This window comes from Punica granatum, chromosome 5 (genome assembly GCF_007655135.1).
Source record: "Punica granatum isolate Tunisia-2019 chromosome 5, ASM765513v2, whole genome shotgun sequence".
NCBI lineage: Eukaryota > Viridiplantae > Streptophyta > Magnoliopsida > Myrtales > Lythraceae > Punica > Punica granatum.
In genome coordinates, this window is record NC_045131.1 from 8,304,543 (window position 1) to 8,326,519 (window position 21,977).

Below are 21,977 nucleotides of genomic sequence, written 5' to 3' on the forward strand. Positions count from 1 at the left end.
CAAAAAGCTTCGTCTGGCTCTGTCTGTCGTCTCCCGGGGAAGAACATATACATAGTGCTGTCGTTTCCTTTTTACGGGACCATCCAGAAGTTCTTCAAGGCCGTCGGAACAACATGGATGATCTAACAACCACGAGAAGCTCTTGAATGATCCAGCCGCTGGACCGGACAATTTCCTCTGTGATTAGACATATAACATTCTACACCGCAAGGGGAACATTCTATCTGCCTTAGATTTACTTCACCTTAATGCCTTAACCGTCCTGGAATTATAGTCATTACCGTCTTAGATGTCTTCCGTTACGCCTCTTGGTCTTGGGAGTTGAATGGTGAAAATGAAAACTAAAAAAGAAGGGGGAAAAAAAGAAAAAAAAAAAAAGAATCCACCTAGAGGAGTAGTTCGAAACATGGGGTCTAGGACGCAATGTATTAATATTTATTTATTTAATATTATCGTGTATTTGTTATATTTATAATACAATTCGGCATAGGTCGGGTTGTCGTTTTCGTGCTGTTAACGGGAAGGGATGACAGGTAATTGCTGTTAAGTTGCAGACATGGAGCACGAAACTTTCGCTCATCCATAATAAAAGAAACAGGAACAGAGCACATGACAGTTCAATGGAGGACTAACGAGGCACATGCTCCCTCGTGCTCTGCAGTTTCTTTCTTCGCTTTTTTTATGACTCATTATCTCGGCCATTTGCATTATATATATATATATTCAATTGCAAGCAGGTAGCAAATGCTTCCAAATTCACTGTTTGCCCCGTTCCATGATTTGGACCGGAAGCTACCCTACCCGGGCTTGGCGCCGAGACTCTGTTCCATTCCCCCTGTACCGAAACATGGGCAGAAGGAAGACTGTCGGAACTCCATCAGTGATGATGGTGATGGACGGTTTTGGCCCGAGATTGAAGCGAAACTTAGCCCTACAATTTTGCATTTATCAACCAACCAGCGTAAATTACAAGTCACAGTTGTCCGACCCCCACTCGAACCCGTTAGGCTGTAAAAATTTCAAACCAGCAGCAGCAGCAGTAGCAGCTTCCCCTCGTTGAATCATGGCAGCGTAGTTTCCATCTAAGCACCGTTCATCGCGTTATCATGTGGGTTGTTCCCGTCTTCCAAGATCTTTCCATTGACGGGAGTCCTCAGTCTCTGGAAAACACAATAATTAAAAGAACATCAGTCGCTGTGCTTGAGGTTCAAATGAAGAACAAAGAACTAGTGTGTATCCGTATTCGTACCCAATCAGAAGAGTCCACCGAATTCCCGTTCAAGAGCTTGTGATTCTCTTCCTTGTTCCTCCCATCCTTGTCCTTGACACTCATGGGCAGCAACAGTGGAGATAATCCGCTCGTACGATCAGGGAGTTCTGCATAAACATATGGAACTTAAAGTAAGTAATTTTCAACACAAAAAAAAAAAAAGCTACTTCTTGACGCAACAAGGACTGAAATTTCGGGCTCACCAGGCAATTTCTTGTCGATGAAGAACACCACCAAGTTCACGGTGTACCTGCAGATCGATTCCACCGTTTTGTAAGTCCACTGAGAATTGGACCAAACAAAATCATTATTAATACATTTAAAGCAAGAGAAACACACCATGCGACCACAACATCAACAGTGTAGTGTTTCCGAGAAGCTACGATCAGAAAACTCTGAATTACAGCAATAAGCCATGCGACCTGCTTCACAAACCTGTCACAAACCGTTAAGCACTTATTCATTAGCATACAGTTGTGAAATATAAAGCATAAAGACCTCGAAAACCAGCAAGTCCGGTGATCTGAACCACATATCCCAGCTAAAAGAATGATATACAGTCAACTTGTCAAAGAGAATCGAACAATGGTGAATTATGCAAACCTTTTCGTGCCATATTTCTGATATGTGAGGACAAAGACTAAGGTGAAGATCATGTGTGACGAAAATATCAGATCGCCGCAGCCATATATAGCTCCCCGAGGAACTGCAGATTGAGCAAATTAATCAGACAAACTTCACTGCAATAAAAGGTTGAAAATTCCTCAAGACGAAGAGGGCCTTAGAGAGGGGAGTAACTCACAGTTAATGAGGAGGACTTCAAAAACGCTCTGCGGATGAGGAAGCCGAGCTAGCTTTGAGCCCTGCATCGTCCAAGAGAGTGTTATGACTAAGTCTCCTCAAGAATTTAAATTGAGTGATTGACAAGTTAGCAACACACAGATGTAGATGAGATGAGCAATTATGTGATCTAACTGAATGAATAATTTACCTCGCGGCAATGATAATTTGGACCGGGAAGCTGTGTAGAATAAAATGTAATGATTCGAAGAAATTGGGAACCCTGCAACATCCATAGAAAAGATGAGGTACTCGTGCATGGCAGATGCTAAAGAATAGGCTGAAAATTTGTTTAGAAGGCACAGAGCCACAGAGCAAGTTTGATTTGCCAAACGGCTCAATGAAGAAACTTCAAATTTATATGTAATCACTTGTGCTAGCACCCAGTTAACCATGTTTCTCATTTATATCCTGGACCATTTCTAAGTATGAAAAGTTGCTGCAAAAATGATCGAAATATTAGGGGCATTTAATGGGGCAGAACTTACCACTAGGAAAGCTAAAACCCTGCACCACACAAGAACTGTGTAGATCTTCTTGGTCTTGAAGATGAAAGGATGGAAGGTCCACTGCGAACGGATCAAACAAGGATCAGTTTACGTACATAAAACAACGTAAAACATAATCTTCTACAAGTGATTTAAAGAAGATCGAAAGACAAATCTTATTTCTCGTAGAACAAATAAGGGCACCTCCATCACATTCTAGAATGCTAGAAACAGCATTACTTACTAAGATAGCTAAGAAGGTAGAAATCCGCAGATTATATATAAAGCTCTAAACTTTGACTCGAATCTTGAAAAGGTAAAAGATAAGAATACCAACTTTTATAGAACGAAAAATATGATTGAATCAGTAATAAAAAAAAATTAAAAAAAAAAAAGTTCTTCCATTTTGACATAAATGGGGACCAGTAAATTTATATTCAAATTCAAATTATCTGAACACAAGAGCCTTACCAGGACAAAAGATAAGAAGACAAAGGTGAAGACAGTTTCGCTGATGTAAGCTTTGTCCTGTCCAAGTTCCTATATTCCACACAAAAGCAAAGTAAGAAAATGGAGCTCGTGATTCAACAACAGGTTTTTGTGAGCACCTGATAGACTAAACCAGAACCAAGTAATCACTAACCGGAAGTAAATAGAACCCAACATCCTGAAGCGTAGGCCCTGGCCTATGTAAATAATGGACTCCTCGAGCGGCAAGACCATGTATGTACTGCAGCAGGGATAAAAAACATAGCAATAAACACGGGGGAAAAATGAAAAATTCTGTGATCTAAGCAACCATAAAAATATGTTGATGAAAATCAAACAAAACGACTCCAAATTCTGCGCTTTTAATGGCAGTCATCGACAATGCAGTGGTCTTCTGGAAGGGACACATTCAGAGATGCTTCAATAGCAAAAACCTCCAGTCGAAGAAAGGGAAGACGAAGATCGCTCATTTACCACGAGGAATATCGTCTTATCCAATGATTTAACAAAAGTTAGGAAGAAAAGGGGTTTCGCGAGGTAGGAGCATTACAATGTAATGATTTCAGATGCAGATAACTATAGCTTAAAAAGAGCAGACTGCCTGTACAAGCTAATGGAACTTCCCTTGCTCAAAAAGTATTGAATCCATCTACAAGTGCCAGGCAACAGAGCATGATTCCAACCTTTTACCAAATCCAATGTTTCAAAGTTTTTTTTGCTTTTTTCTGGTTAAAAGACATGAGAGCCGGACCCATTGACAAATCACTTCCAGCAAACTACAAAATGATGCAAATCAACTTAAGCTTCAGCCCTACAGACAAAACTTGACTCTGACCAAAGCTTTCCCATCAAATGCGAGGAGAAGCAATTTCCAGCAAACCAACAAAACATCGAACTTTGAGGGTAGTGGAACTGTTGTTTTGGGCAAAAAAGATTTAAAAAAAATAAAAAAAATAACTGTAAGGTATAATAGGCTGAGAAACCAATGAAATAGAGCAATGAAGCAGACCTGAAAGATTAGACCAGCAAGGATGTATCTCCAATTCTCGGCGAGGAGGCTGATCTCTGCGGTTGTCTCTGCGCAGATTCTCTTCCAAAGCTTCGAAATTCAACAGGCAAAAGCAGAATCAGCCCGACATGCCCCAAACCCACAACCAATAACATCGAGCAGACAACCAAACACAGCAGAAACGGAGGAGCAGAATTAGAAACCTTGGAAGTTTCGCGACCAATGTAAAGGGTCATGTTGTTTTGTTATTTCGGTGTCAAAGATGTCCTTCTTCTTGGCCTGTTACTAGCAAGTCACATAGTACTTCACGACGAAACCGATACGAAAGTCAACATTCTTCATTATCATAGAATGCCCTCTCCCCCTAAATTCGCCAGCAGTCAATCAGATCCCCAGCGGAGACCAACCCCTTCAAAGGTTGGTCTTGATTAGGGGCGGGAACAATAGACGGGATCTGACCAGAAGACAGAATCTACCGCTCGATGGGAAGCGCAAAAGGGCAGGAGAAAAAGGGCGACTTTCGGGGTGAGAGAGGGAGGGAGAGCTCAAAGGAGGGTCCTTTAATGGAGCCAGAGGCAGAGAGAGAGAGAGAGAGAGAGAGAGAGAGAGAGAAGTGGGGGGGTGTGGGAATCAATGCTTGCTGTGGATTTTGATTCTGCGGGGACGAGGAGGAAGAGGAGAGAGGGAGGGTGGGGGAGGGGGAGGCTCTTCTTCAACGCGAGTTTAACACGGAGAGACAGTTGAGGATTCGCGAAGAGGAAGAGGCTGCTCCCTTTTTATATAATACTCTTCCTCTTCTTCTTCAGTGAATCCATTCAACGATCAAAAATCAGATTTTCCTTTTTTATTCCATTTTTTTTTATTAAAAAAGAAGAAGAAGAAGAAGAAAAAGGAAATAGAGAGAGAGGGAGAGGTGGGGAAGGCAGGCAGGCCTGCCGGGGGACTACAAGCTACAAGTGTTATTTTCTGTTTTGAAATGGACTTCCCTTATTTGACCCTACCAATCTTAAACATGTGTAATTTATATATCCCCCTATTCTTCTATGATTAATTTGAGATACACATTTTTTCTCTTAGTCGAGTTCGTGAGATGTTCGATCATCGACGTATTCATTTGAGCACGTCGTGGTTGGCTCAAACGTTGCGATCGTCGGAAACATGCCGAGGTTCGTTTGGCACAGTAACACAGTTGGTCTGCTTAAGATATAACAGTTTCAAGATTCGGTAATTTCTGACGATGGTTCATTTTTCGAACAATTAGATCGTGAAATCTTAATTGTTAAGAGAAATGGTGAAACTGATGTCTCCCAGGACTTGATAGGTAAATAACAAGGGAACTTCGGGTCGGGAAGTCTTATATATGTCAACAATGTTGAAACATATTTTCCTAAAGCCGCAAATCCTGAATATGCTCTCCTCCGGCCTTGGCCTGCAAATTCAGAATATTATCGGTGAATACAACTAACTCCATTTTCTTCCCTTGGTGAATATGTCTAAAATATGATTAATTAGAACACTTAAAAAAGGATAATTATTAATTAACTAATTAAGTATCATTTTTTAAAAAAATATTATTATCATTGTTTGTAATCACCGGATCGAGGTTGTGAGGGCTTGGACCGTGGGATATTAGGTAGCTAACAACTTCAAGATCTTCTAATATTAGACATTTTTAATCAATTTCAATAGGAAAAAAGAAAAAGGAAATTTGTATTTACGATAATGCCCTCCAGACGTCTTCTCATCTTTGTGAGATGAACGGGTCAGAGTTCACGGGGGGGCGTCTCGGCTCGGCCGACGAGGTTAGGCAAACAGAACTTCTCCCTTCCCTCGTAAGTATCTTCAAAAACTTTTTGAATTTTCATTTTCTTTTGGTTAATTAATTTATTACTTATCAATTACATACAAGAAATATGTTTGTGCTTCTTTTTTTTTTTTTCTTTGGTTATAATAAAAGGAGCCGAAAGAGCTCGACAGCTCTTTTCTTTGCAAAACCTCGAACGGTCTGTGGCTTGCCCACCGCCTGAAAAATTATATTGACTTCAGTTTAAAATTTTAATAATATTTCCACCGAAAAATATAATAATGTTGAATGCCCATAATTGTCACTAAAATAGAAAAAATTGGCATTTATTTCCTTCCAAAATATTTGTGAAATGTTTAAGTTTGACATTTAGTAATAGTAATTACAAGCTTTCCATCGAAGGTTATAAAAGTTTGCTTAGGTACTTTCTCTTAAAAGTCAAAAACTATAAAATAGTTAAAACTTATAGTTATCATATGTGGGTGTATTTTAAAATTAAAATTAATTACTATTGTTCATCGAAAAATTTAATTATTGTCTCTTTTTACTATTTGCTACCTGCAGTGATACTTCACCAGTTCGAATGCCAGGACTAAAAGATGATTCCTGTGAGTGCTCTAAGAATAAATCATTAGCTTAATTAAGAACCTCGAATTAGAAGCTTTAGCTACGACAATTATAGGTTGGAGAAAATTCTAAATAATCTTCTTGCACAATGATGTGTTAAGAAATAATTAATAGGATTTATGCAATTAATAGCAATTATGATAATTGTTCGTATGATTAACACTCTAATTACGAGTTTTTTGCATTTTAATTGTTTTTTTCTCTTGCCACATGACTTGAAGGATTCGTTGAAATGTTGGCATCATTGTAGTTATCATGAGCATAGAGGACCGTCCATTAATTAACAATTTAAGTCGTCATACTAAATTAAATCATAAATTTGCGATTCTTTTAGCGGTTTGCACAAGTCCTGCAAATCAATTATAATCTTTCAGTTATATAATAAAGAAATTTAAACTGTACACAAGTGGGGCATTAGACATTGTTATTATATTGTTATTACATAGGAAAAAAAAAAGCTAGGAAAAGGGAAAAGAAAAAAGAATCATGCTAGATGATGCTATAGACAGCTCAAGACTTGAATATTGATGTCAGTCAGTCCAGTGATCAGCATCAGTTGGCAATCGCTAAACACTGTTTAAAATAATTGCTCATTCATGTGCATTTCTCATTAGCATGTTTGTGCTTTTTCTTGCTCTTTTTTTTTTTGCCCTGACACCTGTCCATTTTAATACATTATCCTTTTTGCTCAATATCTCAAAGACGATCGAAGTCCTACTTTTGGCTTTCTCTTTTCCCATTTAACCATCTCTCCCTTCGATTCCCCCTTCTTTTGGACTAGCTAATTTCGGAATAAATTAATTATTTTTCCCTTAAAAGATCGATGTCATATCAAATTTGACATCAAAAAAATTTTATATCAATTTTGACATTGACATATTATATGTACATCATATTATTCCTTTCGCCTGTCTGCTGTTAAAAACTCGATAGAATCCTATGACAAAATGGACAATATGATATACATTTAATAAGGTACAAATTGATGTAAAAAAAAAAAGAAATAATGACAAATGTTTTCGTCCATTATTGGACGGCAAGCAGACGAAATGAATCATTTGACATACAATTAATCTATTAAGATCCAATTTGATGTAAAAAATTTCTTAGGTCTGATTTAATGTAATATCAATCTCTCGAATGACAAATTGTTAGTTTACTCAATTTCTATTTGTGCCTCTCAGCTTTCTTCTACTCTCGAATTTTCCTCAAATAGTTTCCCTTAGTTTACTTCTCGTCTCGAATTTGCCTCAAATAGTGTCAATGGTCTCCAGCCCGATAATCTACACGTAATGAGCAAGGCCCAAATAGTTGGCCTCGTAAGGTCGACACGAGATTTTGGGTTCACGGGATCATGCGAATAGCATTAACCACATTTTCCAATCTTTGCTCCTTCCCGAAGGTAATTTCATGGCTCATCCTTGGGATTAATATCGATGTTAAGTGTATACATATTGAGACATGTCCTCGATATGCAAAGCACAGAACTTGAGATTGAAAGCAAAACTTGATAGTGCAAAATCAAGATGATCCCTTTGCATGGAGGATATACGACGGGGAGGGGAATTAATAGATGTTAGAAATTGTCAACAAGCTGGAGGAATGGATATTGAGCCAGTTTTGGCTTCTAGAAAGTAACATTTTTTTTTCTTTTTTGGTTTTTAAATTCCGTGAATTTGAATTTGGAGGAATGAGGGCTTGACTTGGATATGACTGGGAAGAATCTATATCCATACTTATATATAAAACTACAATGAATTCCTCCAATTTTTAATATTTAAAAAATATCATTATATTCTCGTGATTTTTTCTGACACTTTTTTCGGCTCGTGATTTTTGATCGCACATTTTCAATACATATATATATATATATATATACACTAGTTCTTTTTATCAATTGCTCATTTTCGAAGTTTTGTTGCCTCACATATCTCTCAACTGAGTTAGCTCTTCATCACAAGTATGTTTGTTTTATCATTATTTCATAAACAATTTATAGTTTCAAAATTTTGTTGTACCATATGTTCGTTTTCTTTTTTTTTGGATAAATGATGAAACTTCATTGATAACAGATGAATTTACATCAGAAACCAATACCATTTTCCTCTATACGGAGTAAAATAAAAAATACCCAAGAGCTACTCCCAAGTCAACTAGTTGCAGTATCAAAATGGTGAAACATATGCCTCGCAATGATAGAGTGTGCAATTTTGCATGAGAATCGAGGGAGAACAGACAACTTTGCTTTCACATCCGAGAAGATCCTTCGTATTATAATTGTTGGAGGCGAGACTTGATTCCGGTAGAGCCTGGCGTTCCTCTCCCTCCAGATGCAGTAAATGTAGTGAGTCCAGAGAAGTTTAAGACAAATAATATCCAGCTTCTTTCCACGGAGAGAGGAGACCCAGCAAAGTTCCGTATTCCAGTCGACATTGTGTTTGTTCATTCCAACACGGTCTAATAAACTTCTCCAAATCCCTTGGGTGATAGGGCATTCAAAAAAGAGGTGATTTCGGGTCTCCAATTCCAAATTACAGAATTCGCATTCGGGTGCAGTAATCAAGATTCTCCAACTCATAAGCCTATCTTTTGTACTCAATCTATTATGAATACAAAGCCAGCTAATGAAAGAGGATCGAGGAAACTGCCCCTCAAACCAGATTGCGTTCCTCCATTCCATCTTCTGGCTTCTGGGACTAAAGCATTTCCACGCACTAGCAACAGAAAATGTCTCGGATTTGTGAGCCGTCCATGTGACCCTATCACGATCAGAGAGTTGAATTGCATTAGCGAGATCACGGAGCAGGCCAGCTTGCAGATCCGAGCTTCTAGGCCAATGCCAGCATCCATCAACCAGAATCGAACTAACTGTTGCGTGCTCCCTAATCGACGAAAGCACTGGAGCCCCCTGGTGCAATAGTTTATTAAAGAACCGACCGGTAACCACTTGTCATACCAAAAAAAGATACATTCGTACCAGGGCCAACACAATAGCGGATATAGGGAGACATCAAAGTCCTCAGCTGCAAAAGTTTTCTCCAGTTCCAAGAACAATCACCAGGTATCCTTAAGACCAAATACTTCGGTCTTTGATTAAATATTTAGCAACCCAGGCCACCCAAAGAGACCCTGAACGCACGAGGAGAGACCAAAGGTTTTTGAGTACGCATACCTTATTCCACAGGGTTAGGTCCTTGATACCGAGTCCTCCATCAGACTTTGGAAGACATAGAGTTTCCCAGCCGAGCTTTCCTCCTCCTATATGCTGCTCAAGGCCTTTCCAGAGAAAGGATCTGCACTTCTGCTGCACCAACTTTATGACTTTCTTGGGAAGAATGAAGTGGATACACCAGTAGCTGGCCATGCTGAAAAGTACTGAATTGATCAACTGTACTCGTCCCGCGTAAGACAAGTGTTTCACAGACCAACTCCTTATACGCTTTAGGATTCTCTCAGTAAGAGCCTCGCAGTTCTTCGTGGAAAGCTTGCCCGAGACAAGAGGGAGCCCCAAGTATCTCACAGGAATAGTACCTTTCTTAAAACCCGAGCTATTCACCAATATAGAGATGCCTTCCTCAGTGATGCCTCCCGTGAAGATTTCAGATTTCTCAGGGTTCAGCTTGAGCCCAGACCAGTTGTAAAAGGTGTTCAACAAGTCCAGAATGGCAACAAGAGACTCTTTGGACCCGTTTGTGAACAAGAATAGATCATCAGCAAAGCAGAGATGGGTGAGCTTGATAGACTTACATCTAGGATGGAAGCCGATTCTGCCTTCGTCTGCAGCAGTGTCCAAAAGCTTTGAGAAGACCTCCATGGCAATAACAAACAAATAGGGTGATAGGGGGTCACCTTGTCGCAATCCCCTTTGGCCGGCAAAGTAACCACATAAGGAGCCATTGACAGCCACTGAAAAGTAAGGAGAGGTAATACATCCCTTGATCCATCTGAGAATGATAGGGGAAATCCCATGACCTTCAAACAGTTAAGAATAAAATCCCAGTTCAAGGAGTCAAAGGCTTTCATTAGGTCAATTTTGATAGCACAACGGGGGGTTATTCCTTGTCTATGGTAGTTTCTTACAAGCTCATGAGCAAGCAAGACATTGTCAGATATTCTCCTGCCCTGCACACAAAGCTGTCTGGTTTAGGCTTATAACATCAGGAAGAACCCCTTTCATTCTGTTGGTGATCACCTTGGTAATGCATTTATACACCACATTGCAGCATGAGATAGGGGCGGAAGTCCTTCATGCGATCAGCTTTCTCCTTCTTAGGGACAAGTGCTAATATTGTATAGAATTCACCTCTCTGCGCAGCTCGCCTGTCGAAAAGTAATGTTGTACAGCAGCAAAGAAGTCTTTATGAACAATTCTCCAAGCATGCTTATAAAAATACACCGTGAAGCCGTCTGGGCCAGGTGATTTATCATGATTTATCATTTCCCATTGAGAACAGAGCTGATTTGATTTCCTCTCTGTGATAGGAGACACAAGCAGTTGTTGTTGAGCCTGAGAGATCTTTTTTGAGAATAGAAGAAAGTTGCGTCGCAGAGGTGCCCGCTACGCTTACATCCTTTTCTCCTAGAAGGCTTTGGTAAAAGTTGACTGCTTCCGCTTTTATTTGATGTATATCTTCCAGCTTGGAACCTGAGTTAGTGTAGAGTACTCGAATGGAGGTTCTTGCATTTCTTATCTTCACTGCCTTATGAAAGAAAGAAGTGTTCTGATCCCCCGCTTTTAACCATGCCACCCTTGACTTTTGTCTCAGTAGCTTCTCCTCTTTATCCATGGCTTCTAATAGCTCAACCCTTATAGCGATTTCCTTTTCCATAATTTCAGAAGACATGCAATTACTTTCAAGAATTTCAGTTTGGATCTGAGCGAGTTGAGTTTGCAAGGCGTCAACTTTAGCATGCACATCCCCAAAGTAAGATCTATTGAAATCTTTCAGATGTTTCTTTAGATTCCTCAATTTCTTGTAAAGCACTGCCATAGGATTACCTTCCTGGACCTCCATCCACACACGTTCCACAAGTTTCAAGTACTCTGGATGCTCAGTCCAGAAATGGAAAAAACTTAAAAGGCTTTGGGCCCGCATTCTCTTTGGCACCAAATCTCAACATGATAGGACTATGATCAGAAATTCCGGGAGAAAGAAATTCCACTGTTGAGGCAATATCTCGTTGAAACCATAAGTCATTAACCAACGCTCTGTCAATCTTCCTAGCTTGAAACCCCTCCTGTCTTTTGTTGCTCCATGTGAAAAAAACAGCCGGTATAGGGGTGATCCTTAAGCTCCGATGTGCTAATGAAGTCTGCAAATTCTCTTATACTTTGATCAACAACAATTTCCCTCCCAACTACTTTGGCCTCTTCTAATTCTTTAATTGCATTGAAATCACCCATCAACATCCAACTATACCTCATACCCACTGTTAAAGTCTGCAGATCATGCCATAACACCCTTCTTTCCGACAAGTCATTTGAAGCATAAACAAAAGTCAAAGCAACCCAACCAACTCCTTTGGGAACATTTACCAATAAATGGATATATTGACTAGTTTTGCTAAGGAATTGCACCTGCAAGTCCTCTCGTATCAGAATCCACAATCTGCCATTATGGGCATGCTGATAATTTTCCATCAACAACCAGCCCTTCCATTTATTCACTATCTTTAGACAATTGTTTTCCTTTACCCGTGTCTCAATGAGAGCAAAAATCCCTATATCGTGTTCCTTCGCAAACTTAAAGACCATTTTCTGTTTCAGAGGGTCATTTATCCCTCTAACATTCCAAGAGGTAATTATCATGATAGTAATTTAGGAGGTTTACCTCCCTTGCCCGTTCTAGGTTTCCTTTTGCCTTGAACTTTCTGGGTTGATTTCACCTCCTCCACTGTAATGCTCTGATTCTGTGTTGTAACTCCCCGACGCGAGGATACCTCCAGCTCATCATCTGAGCTGATCGCATCAGAACGAGACTTCACATCTTCTAAGAGAACTTGCTTGCTATTCACCTGTGAGGACTCTCCTTTGGAAGGGACTTCGATATTGTCCCCGTGCAAGTCACTCCATTCAGCCACTTTTCCTTGCTCTGATGCAAGGGGGGGAGTGGGAGTAATAGAGTTGGGGACCTCCAACTCGCAAACTCCCTGTCCAGCGAGCATTCCAGCATCAGGAGGGGACAGTTCAGCACGTTCAGCATCAGCTTTTTCACCAGCCCGAGGAGAACTCCCTTCCACAGGGGTTGGTGTCAGTATTGCTGGAGTGGCTGCAGATGGGTTGCTGCAACTGTGACCGAAAACTTTGCATTTGTCACACTTCTCAGGCAGCCATGGGGTGTCCACAAGAACCTCTACTGTGTGTTCATTTCCCAAATCAACATTCAAAACACTTGGAATTTTCTTCCCAAAGTCAATTTCTATACATACTTTAGCATAATCCAGTCTCGAGCGTAGGGCAGTAGCTCTATCCATGTAGAGTGGTTTACCAATCGCACTTGCTAAAAAGCTGATGCCTTTAGGATGGAAGTACTGAAGGGGAATTCTCCGCAATTGGGCCCACATCGGCATCTTCTTCAAACTCAGTTCCTCTTCAGTGAAAGTCGGACTCCATTTTTGCAAGATCAGAAAATTGCGCTCTACATGCCACGGTCCTGTTTCTAGAACCCATGTCATGACATCCTCATTAGGAAACTGGAAAATAAATAGGGAGCCCATGGTGCTAACCGTAACCTTCCCTTGTTTACCCCATAAACCGTTTACAACAGCAGCAATCTTTCCAAATTCGGGAGTCTTGCCCAAGAATCGACCAACAAGAGTGTAGCACCATTGGTCGAGTCCCATCTGCAGGATCTCCGATGGAGGTTTTACATTACAGTGGTCGACTCCTTCAAAGTACTCAAGATTTTGGTTTACCTTTGGAAAAACTTTTCTCCAGTTTAATGGCCCTTTCGGTGCCAATTTCTCACCGGAGATGGGTTGCGGAAGACTCTGGACACCATTTGTTACTGATTGAGGAGCCGATTCCGCCATTGCTGGTGAAGATTTGGCCTCCCACAGGCCTCTCAGCGGCGGAACCAGGAATCAGGCAGGCAGGAAGCAAGCAAGCAGGAATCAGGGGACGACTATTCCACAAGTGCACACTTCTCATGAGCATATCATCGAAGCAGCAAAATCGAGCTCCCGAACACTGGAAAGAGAACGACCAGACTAAAGCAGAGACGGAACCACCAGGAAGACTGGGACTGACGACCGGAGAAAGAAACTTCGGATTGTACTCAGTGAGGCATTTCGTCGAACAGGTTGTCGGCAGTGGCTATGGGTTTCTCCTGACTCGTCATGTTTGGCTATCCGACTACCCCTCCAAAGTTCTTTTAGGATTTTACTTTGATGTATAAACTTCTAGGTGACTAGTACCTAATGGATGAAGGGACTTGTTCCGCCTTGAAGGGATAGCATATATGTTCGTTTTCAGCGTCTGTTGTCCCAACATGTTCATACATTCTTTGTCTCATCGCTATGAATCATGTGATTGTTTTCAAAACTTCTTGTTTCCTCAATTTTTGTTCAAAAAATACTTGCATCCTTCGTAAATTTATACCTTTCTTTACCTTTTACTCGCACACTTTTGGTATTCTCTGTTAGTATGACTTTTTTCAAACATTTTTTACTATTTATTCATTACTTATTCTCAACATTTGTTGTCTCACATGGTCTATCATATTTTGTCTCAACCGAGTTAAATTTTGTATAATTATTCTAAAATATGACCATTCCCAAAGTGTTTCTCTAATTTTTTTTCTTTTTGCCTTGGTAAATTAATAATATTACCACTTTACCATTTTCTCAAATAATATGAATACTATCATATATTGTCAATAGGATGGCATCCTTATATTCGTTTTAATAGAAAAATTAATTTATACATATTATTTCTTATGATATTTCGATTTCAAGGTATTCTCTCATACTTCTTCGCTATAAAAAATGCCTAACATGCTCATTCTCATAATTATTCACTCTAACGAACATATCAAACATAAAATATATTCTCCATTTAACGCTCATGGTTTTTCTCTCCTCTTTCCTATTTACATTTGTAATTTTTTTTCTATTTTCTCTTTTGGTTCTCAATTACTTCTCCTCTTATTTATTCTTATTCTTTGATTTGCTAATAGTTGAAAAAGAATTTTTCATATTCTTTTACCATAATCCTTTTATTTTTCAAGTTTCAAAAATCAACTTATATCTATTCTTTCTCATGACCTTTGGATTTCAATACACCATTTCATACTTTTTCACTATAAAAACTACCTAACATGTCATTTCTCATACTTGTTCACTCTAAAGAACGTACTAAATATGAAATAACTTCTCCATTCAAAGCTCTCGGTTCCTCTCTCTCATTTCCTATTTACATTTGTATCAATGGATTTTCAGAATTTATATTAAGAAATTTTAAATATTATTTTATAGATTGATATTTCTGATGAGTTACTAACATATATCCTATAATTAATTCCTTTAAAAAATACCGAAGAAATTCATACAATTTTTTTGTGAAATTTTCAAAATTTACATTAATTTATTTAAAAATTATTTAAGACAGTATGTCGTCGGTAAGTTATTTCAAAATATCAATCAAATTTTTTATAGGATTCCGTGGATACAAAAGCACGCATTGAAAAAAAAAGAAAGAAAGAGAATAAGAGTATCAAAGAAAGGAGATAATATCATTAATTTCTTCTCTTTTTTTATTTTTTTTCTTATCTCATGTTTCTTCTTCTCTCCCTATTCTTATTCTCTTCTTTTTCTTCTATCCACATATATTGGCTACCATTCTATCCATTATCCGCTAACAATGTTACAAAAACTTATAGTCATTATGTTGTCAATGTCCTCCCTTCACGAGTTCTAGGTACATTTTCGATCTTAGTCCTTAAAGGTACGTGTGTAAAAAGGGAGAGATAAGTTGCTTTTAATATAAATCTAATATCGATTATCAATATAATTCATCAGTTTGCAACTTAAATTAAATTTACTCTTATGCCTTAGGTAGGATCTAAAGTGTGTTTTTTGTTTTCTTATTTTTATTTATGAAGTATAAATTATAATATATAATATGAATTGCTAAAACAAATTTATATATACATAAAATCTGTCCGATCCACTTCCTTTCAATTTTCTTTCTTTAAAAATTTAACCCGACCCTTAAGGTTTTTGACTTTTGAGATTTGTTGATCGATTTGGGTCGGGTTTTTCTGAATTTCGGGTTATGGTTGTCATTGCATGACTATTCCTAAACATAATATTTCTATTAATTATTCTGTAAACTTTTATTGAAAATTTGAGTTCACTTCTCTAATTTTTCTTTATTGTATTCTATTGAAATGAAAGATCAAGTAAGAAAAATATATCAACTAGAAATATTTCCTTGAAATAAATTATTTTTAATTGCATTAATTTCATTTTTTTAAATCATTTCTATTATTTTAGTCGTGCTTATCAAATTTTTACTATCCATACACTAGATTTTGCATCAGCTTTACGCGCATTGTAAAAAAACATACTTTAAAATGTTGCCTATGTATTTTCATCATTATATACCATTTGTAATTCTACATAGTTATGCTATTATTAAAAAAATTTAAAGAAATTGTAATAAAATTGAAAAAAAAAATTATGAAAGAAAAGAAAAGTAACTTAGGTTGAGATAGAGATAGAGTGGGGGTTGAAGAGAAATAAGTAAAAAAATAGAGTGAAAGATGACACGTGTGAATTGATAGAGGAGCGAAATAAGATAAATGAGTTTAAAATTTGAATAATTTTATAGTTTTATTCTTACTTTCAGTTTTACTTTTCTTCAATTGAGTAAAAAATAATGGGGAATAATTTGGTAAAATTATACAAAAACTATACATATACTTAGATATAGTGATTTCATTAGTCTGCTAATTTTATATATACATTTATGTTGCGCATATGTAAATACTATTATCAATATATATGCATATATAAGTTCCCATATGTATATATGTTTAATATTATTTATTTATTTTATTAAATTACATTAAATATATTTGCAATCTTAGTGTCATATTAGACAAATCCGTTAAAATTGACAGGAAAATGATGGCATGCTAGACGTGATACGAAACTCAAAATTTGTAATTTTTCTTACAATTACAAAAATTCATGATAGAAATAAGAAGAAGGGCAAATTTTTTGCTTTTTTTGGATCAACAACCTTCATAGATATTATTAACTATTTTTTATTTTATTTATTTATAACTTAAAGTAAGAACAGATTTCTGACTAGAAATTATCACAAATCCATTCAAAATGAGATGCTATTAATTTACTTATAATTTATATATTCCTTTTTTAAAAGAGTTTTTTTTTTAAAATTTTGAACTCATGAATATATTGTGACCCATTAATTTTTTGCATCATTTTACGAGCATATATTATGTCATTCGAGTATTAAGTAAAGGATTTTCGTGCAATGCACGTGTAAATTCACTAGTATTATAAATGTTGCCAATTACTTGTCTAAATGATGTATATGAAAGGTTGACATCCGCGATTAACACAAATCACACAAACACACGGACCCTCAAGACACACGACCACCTCTTTACCGAATGTGAAAGACATCCACGACCGTGTAGTGTCTGTGTTCGTCAAAATTTGAAGTCGTCCTTCCCGCCCCGAGAACAAAATCATGTTGAAGCTTCAAATATGATTAGGTTGATGTCTCTAAATTAATATAATATAGATAGAAGAAACTGATCATGAATGGAGGGAAATAGCGATAATTGCTTACAGCTTGGCGTAATTATCGTCTACAAAAAATGTTTAATTAAAGAAAGACATTAAGGGGGCCCCCAAATGTTAATTTATGGCAGTCAATTGCCTAGGTGACCATTGAATTAATTCATGTTTTTCTTAGAGGTTTCTTAGCCAAAATTAAAATGTCAATCATCCATTCCTTCTGAAAATTTCAAGGTTAAAAGTGTTTGCTGGACATCCTCAATCATAAGGTGTGGGCGACTTTTGCCTGGAGTTTGAATTTAAAATCAAGTTCTGCTAATGACAGATTTATTTATCCTAGAAAAATAGACAAGTAAATGGCTTGTAATTGTCTGATTCTCTAGAATGTTGACCCATGAATAATTGGCATGGAAAGCCAGGAAATATTAAAATAATTACGACATTGAGCCTATAACTTAAAAATACCTATTCCATTAAGAAATCGGCGAGACGTGCTGTCTGGCTCCTTTCCGGCATTCATATCCTACGTCCAGTTTCGAACGGTCTAGGATCTTTATTGTTAAGTGATATTATTGGGACCTTCACGACTTATCTTTAAACTTTTGATTTGTTATAAGGCTTTAATACCGGTTATCTATCGAGGGGAAAAAATGAAAAGTTAGTTGAGCAAGCGAGGCATGTTCTATTACGCAACCTAGTATACAAAACTGCTATCCAAGTATCCATGGCGCGTCTTACTACGGGGTCTCTTAAACTAATTGAACTAAACACTCTCGACTCTTGATTTTTCAATTACGGCAAAGGAAAGAATTGAAATCGTGATGGAATTACAATTCTGAAATCCGATGTTCAATTCTATTTGTTATGATCAGTCCCTGCATTTTGAGTTAATCATCCAAGCAGAAGGGGGGGAAATAAAAGTGAAACGTGATGTCCCACAACATCGATGCTGCACAGATAATCATAGAATTAAGGGGGGAAAAAGAAAAGAAAAAGAGCAAAAAGAATAAGACGGGGGGGAACAGTGGGGGCAGTTATGGGCAGTTATGTCAATTTTGAAAATAAATTATTTTAATTATGGCGAATATATTTGAAAAAAAATAAAAATTGGATGGTGACACCGAGAGATAGAGATAGAGAGAGAGAGAGAGAGAGAGCGTATGGGAGGGCATTAAGGCATGGCAAATTGGACTTTCTACGGAGAGTCAATGGTCAATGGTCCATTTTGCTCATATGCTGACCTTTCCATTCCCTCCTCCACTGATAGTGAAATGTCACGATTCGCCCCCCGCTCATTCTTCAAACCCTTTTTTTTTTTTTTTTCTATAGGCAGATATTTTTTTCTTTGAAGACATTGTTTGGCCATTGTGCATTTTATATCTCCACTCTCTCATGTTTTGCATATGTTAATTAGCTGAGCAATCCAGCAAAAATTTTAGCTAAGTTATCTCATCATGGCATCCCAAAATGTACACGCGACCGCACGAATCAATAGAGAGGGCCGAATTAATGGCATACAAACTTCATATGAACCGACCGTACTCGGACTGGTCAATCCGATACATCTTATGATCGGCACCCGCTCTAACTGGACGAAGTCAGTTTTACCTATAACACAACAATGTGAAGCCATGGTGATATTGTACAATTAAGGCCCTCGGAATCGAGGAGGCATATAAATCAAGGATCATACAGAATTTTTAAAATGTTCACTTTTCAATCAGTGATACGGGGACTTAAAAGTACCGTATGTAGACAGGACGATCGATTTTCGAGTTTCGCATATAGTGATTGATCGGCAAAACATATAGAAACAAATCGTAGATCTGATTATTTCATAGGATGCGCATGGAAACCTAGACATTTTTTTCTTTCTTTCTTTCTTTCGTTGAAAGAGACGGTGGGTGCAGGACGAGATTCGAGAAGAGAAGAGGGCCAGGGCGAGACAGTGAAACGGCCGACACGGGGTGGATTCTTGGACGTGACGACGACGTGTCGTGCAGCTTTTCTTTTTAACCCCCAACATTTAAAACGATATCTTCCGTATCTTAACGGCATTCATTCATTCTCATCTCTCATGCATTCATTCATTAACCTACTACCATACGAAGATTCTTTTTTCCTCATATATATTATGTGAATTAAAAAAAAAAATTTGTTCTTGCCTTCGTCGTTACATTACAGACCTCCACATCTTCTTGGAAAATTCCCCCCCCCTTCGATTTGGGAACTTGCCATTGGAAGGATGGGGACCTTTGCTTGGTGCTTTGGGTTGATGTAGTCGTTGGCATTAGGCGCACGCGATAAGACCTATTTGTATAGGTGAGTCCGGGAGGTGTCGCCTCATGCCCGCCTCGTTAAGGAAATCGAACTAAAGTTCAACTCTGCAAGTTTGTGTTACCCGTGAGTCACGTTATGGTCCTCGGACATAGTGGTATCCTATCCTCTAACGGATTACATCGTGATTTGATCATTTGTAAGGAGACAACGATCTCTCGCGATTGTCGTTGTCCTCTTGCAAGCATCAACAATCTTGGAACTTTATTTTTTTTATTCTTAATTAGAACTAATGATCTAAGATACAAATGCACTCTGATCATTGCAAAAGTCAATTTACTTTGCTAAGTTATAACCGTGAGTAGAATAAAAAATGATTTGACACTTCTTCTTCTTTTAAGTAAATTCTCTAGTTTAAATCTTGTAAATGTAAAAAATCCACAATTTCAAGAGTTTTATTTCTTATGGACCGACTAGAATAATCGTTGAACCCTTTAAATTTCGGAATATCAAGCGGTGAAAAGTTAAAATTACTTGCCAAGTCCTTTTTACGTTGGTTCCATTAATAACAAAGGAGGGCCCACCCATCGCCAAAGACTTCCTGCAGAGCCTCGTTTTGACTTAGTGGGCCGAAACATATCACCAGGCCCAACCTCTCCATCACAGAATTAATTATGCGAACTGTCTTTAACATATCAATAAATGACTTCCTTGACTTGCCCAACATGTCTTTAATCTTCACTTAATTGCTTTTGATGTTTGCGGGAGTTCTAAATCAAATTAATCGCTAAGTGCATGTCGTTGTCGGCAAAGATCAGTCGAAGTCCAACAGATTTTGGCCGAGCTTGTTTGACAAGTTCAGCAGATATCACGAATTCTTTAATAAAGTCGTGAGTGTGACAAGGATACATCATGAGGGCAACGATGATGAGGGTAGAACGAATACACTTCATTAAGGATCTGTGATGATCCAAATCTTGTGTTTTTTTAAAGATATTTGTAACCGTGTGATAAGACTCGTTCTCTAGTCATCATCCACGAGTCCCGTATACGAAGCTCTCAGACAACCGAAGGCGAGAGTAGAATATATGCTTCTACAAGCCTTCTGTAGGTTCGACGGGGAGGAGAGGTTTTTTGCTTCGGAATTCCGATGTCTGTAAACAAGACGAGAGATCTCCAAAATCATAAGCTTGCGGGTTTTATACATGATGATGATGCCAAAATTGTATTAACTGTGATGCGAATCGTAGAGTTGCATATAAGTTGATCCTTGCTAACCACTAGCGCCTTATAGCCTTGGTCATTGTTACATCATATGAAAATATGAGTTTTTTTTTTAAAAAAATAACTTCAAAGAGACAATAATTGAGAAAAAAAAAAAGTACGTAACTCAAAAAGTTGCAAGCTAGGTAAAATCTACCAAAGGGTCAAAAAGTTAGCATTAATAATTAAAAAAAAAAAGGATAAGGAAAGGGAAAGCTGCTCCTGTGGTATCTTTCTGTTTGGGCAAGACAAGTAGTACAGAACTCATCCGACTTTGAAGATTGAACATGATTTCGGGATGATTTTCGGACTAAGACCTATGATTTCGGGAGAGAGCAGCCCTGGCCTGCCTAACCGGGACTTCCCACTCGACTCTAATTCATCTAGAAAATCGTGTCCGAGTTCGACTCGTTTGTTTGGAGTTTGCCAAAGTGGATATCTTTTCATGCAAATAATGCGAGTCTTAGGACACGAGAAAATATTTAACGAGTATTACTCATTCATTTTAAATGAATAAGAATCAATTAAGATATTTATAAGTGAGAAACTGTAAGCCTATTGTGGGATAAGTTTCTCACTTTTCGGGAATTTTCATGGGGGGATTGATTCATCCCAAACATCTTTCACGTGTCTTTCCATGTAGCAGATGCCGAAATTGGCAGCAGAACTTCTGCAGGAAGGACAATAATGGTCTTGCTTCTTGGACTTTCAATAGGAACAACCTTTTCTTCTGTTCCCGTTCTTGCCGAGACCATTATTGCTATCTTGTTCTACTTTGGTCTTTTCGGTGTAAGAACAACAATCAAACAAGCTTTAGGAAATTTTTACGTACCAGCAATGCATAGGATTCCACGAGGCTCCTCCAAACCCGTAAACGATAAGCTGCTGCTGGAAATCAAGAAACAGAAATCTGCGCATTATCTGATTTTACATTTCAGAAGTAAACGCAAGGCATTCCTGCACAATGATCTTGGTATGGTCATTCGCTGTCGCCTCCTCACTTGCAGTACTTTAACCCCATCAACCGCGTCAAGACTGTCTGATCCCGACATTTTTTTTTTCGAAACTTCCAAAACATTGGAAGCAGCACAAAACATATTGATCGACTACAATTTGAACAAGTGAATTCGAAAGGTA

At 38.0% G+C, this 21,977-nt stretch overlaps 1 protein-coding gene across 1 annotated transcript; it reads right to left on the reverse strand.

Annotated features, from left to right (window-relative positions):
• Positions 1 to 559: 559 nt before the first annotated feature.
• LOC116207601 (phosphatidylinositol:ceramide inositolphosphotransferase 1-like) lies at positions 560 to 4,923 on the reverse strand. The gene is made up of 12 exons (XM_031540619.1): positions 4,300 to 4,923; positions 4,097 to 4,186; positions 3,242 to 3,328; positions 3,070 to 3,138; positions 2,599 to 2,679; positions 2,262 to 2,333; positions 2,073 to 2,133; positions 1,874 to 1,976; positions 1,610 to 1,705; positions 1,474 to 1,520; positions 1,250 to 1,377; positions 560 to 1,160 (listed from the first exon to the last, which is right to left on the reverse strand). Exons 1-12 carry the CDS (start codon positions 4,330 to 4,332, stop codon positions 1,083 to 1,085), a joined length of 945 nt encoding a protein of 314 aa, XP_031396479.1. The 5' UTR covers positions 4,333 to 4,923; the 3' UTR covers positions 560 to 1,082.
• Between the last annotated feature and the right edge of the window lie 17,054 nt (positions 4,924 to 21,977).

What these genes read in the sequence shown, in the direction of transcription:
- LOC116207601 (XM_031540619.1), bottom strand. Translation starts at nt 4,332, where the DNA reads ATGACCCTTTACATTGGTCGCGAAACTTCCAAG. An exon ending in TGAAGTCCTCCTCATTAACT is followed by an intron (nt 1,977 to 2,072) that starts GTGAGTTACTCC and finishes CTCAATCTGCAG; the next exon opens with TTCCTCGGGGAGCTATATAT. An exon ending in CAGAAATATGGCACGAAAAG is followed by an intron (nt 1,706 to 1,873) that starts GTTTGCATAATT and finishes GGTTTGTGACAG; the next exon opens with GTTTGTGAAGCAGGTCGCAT.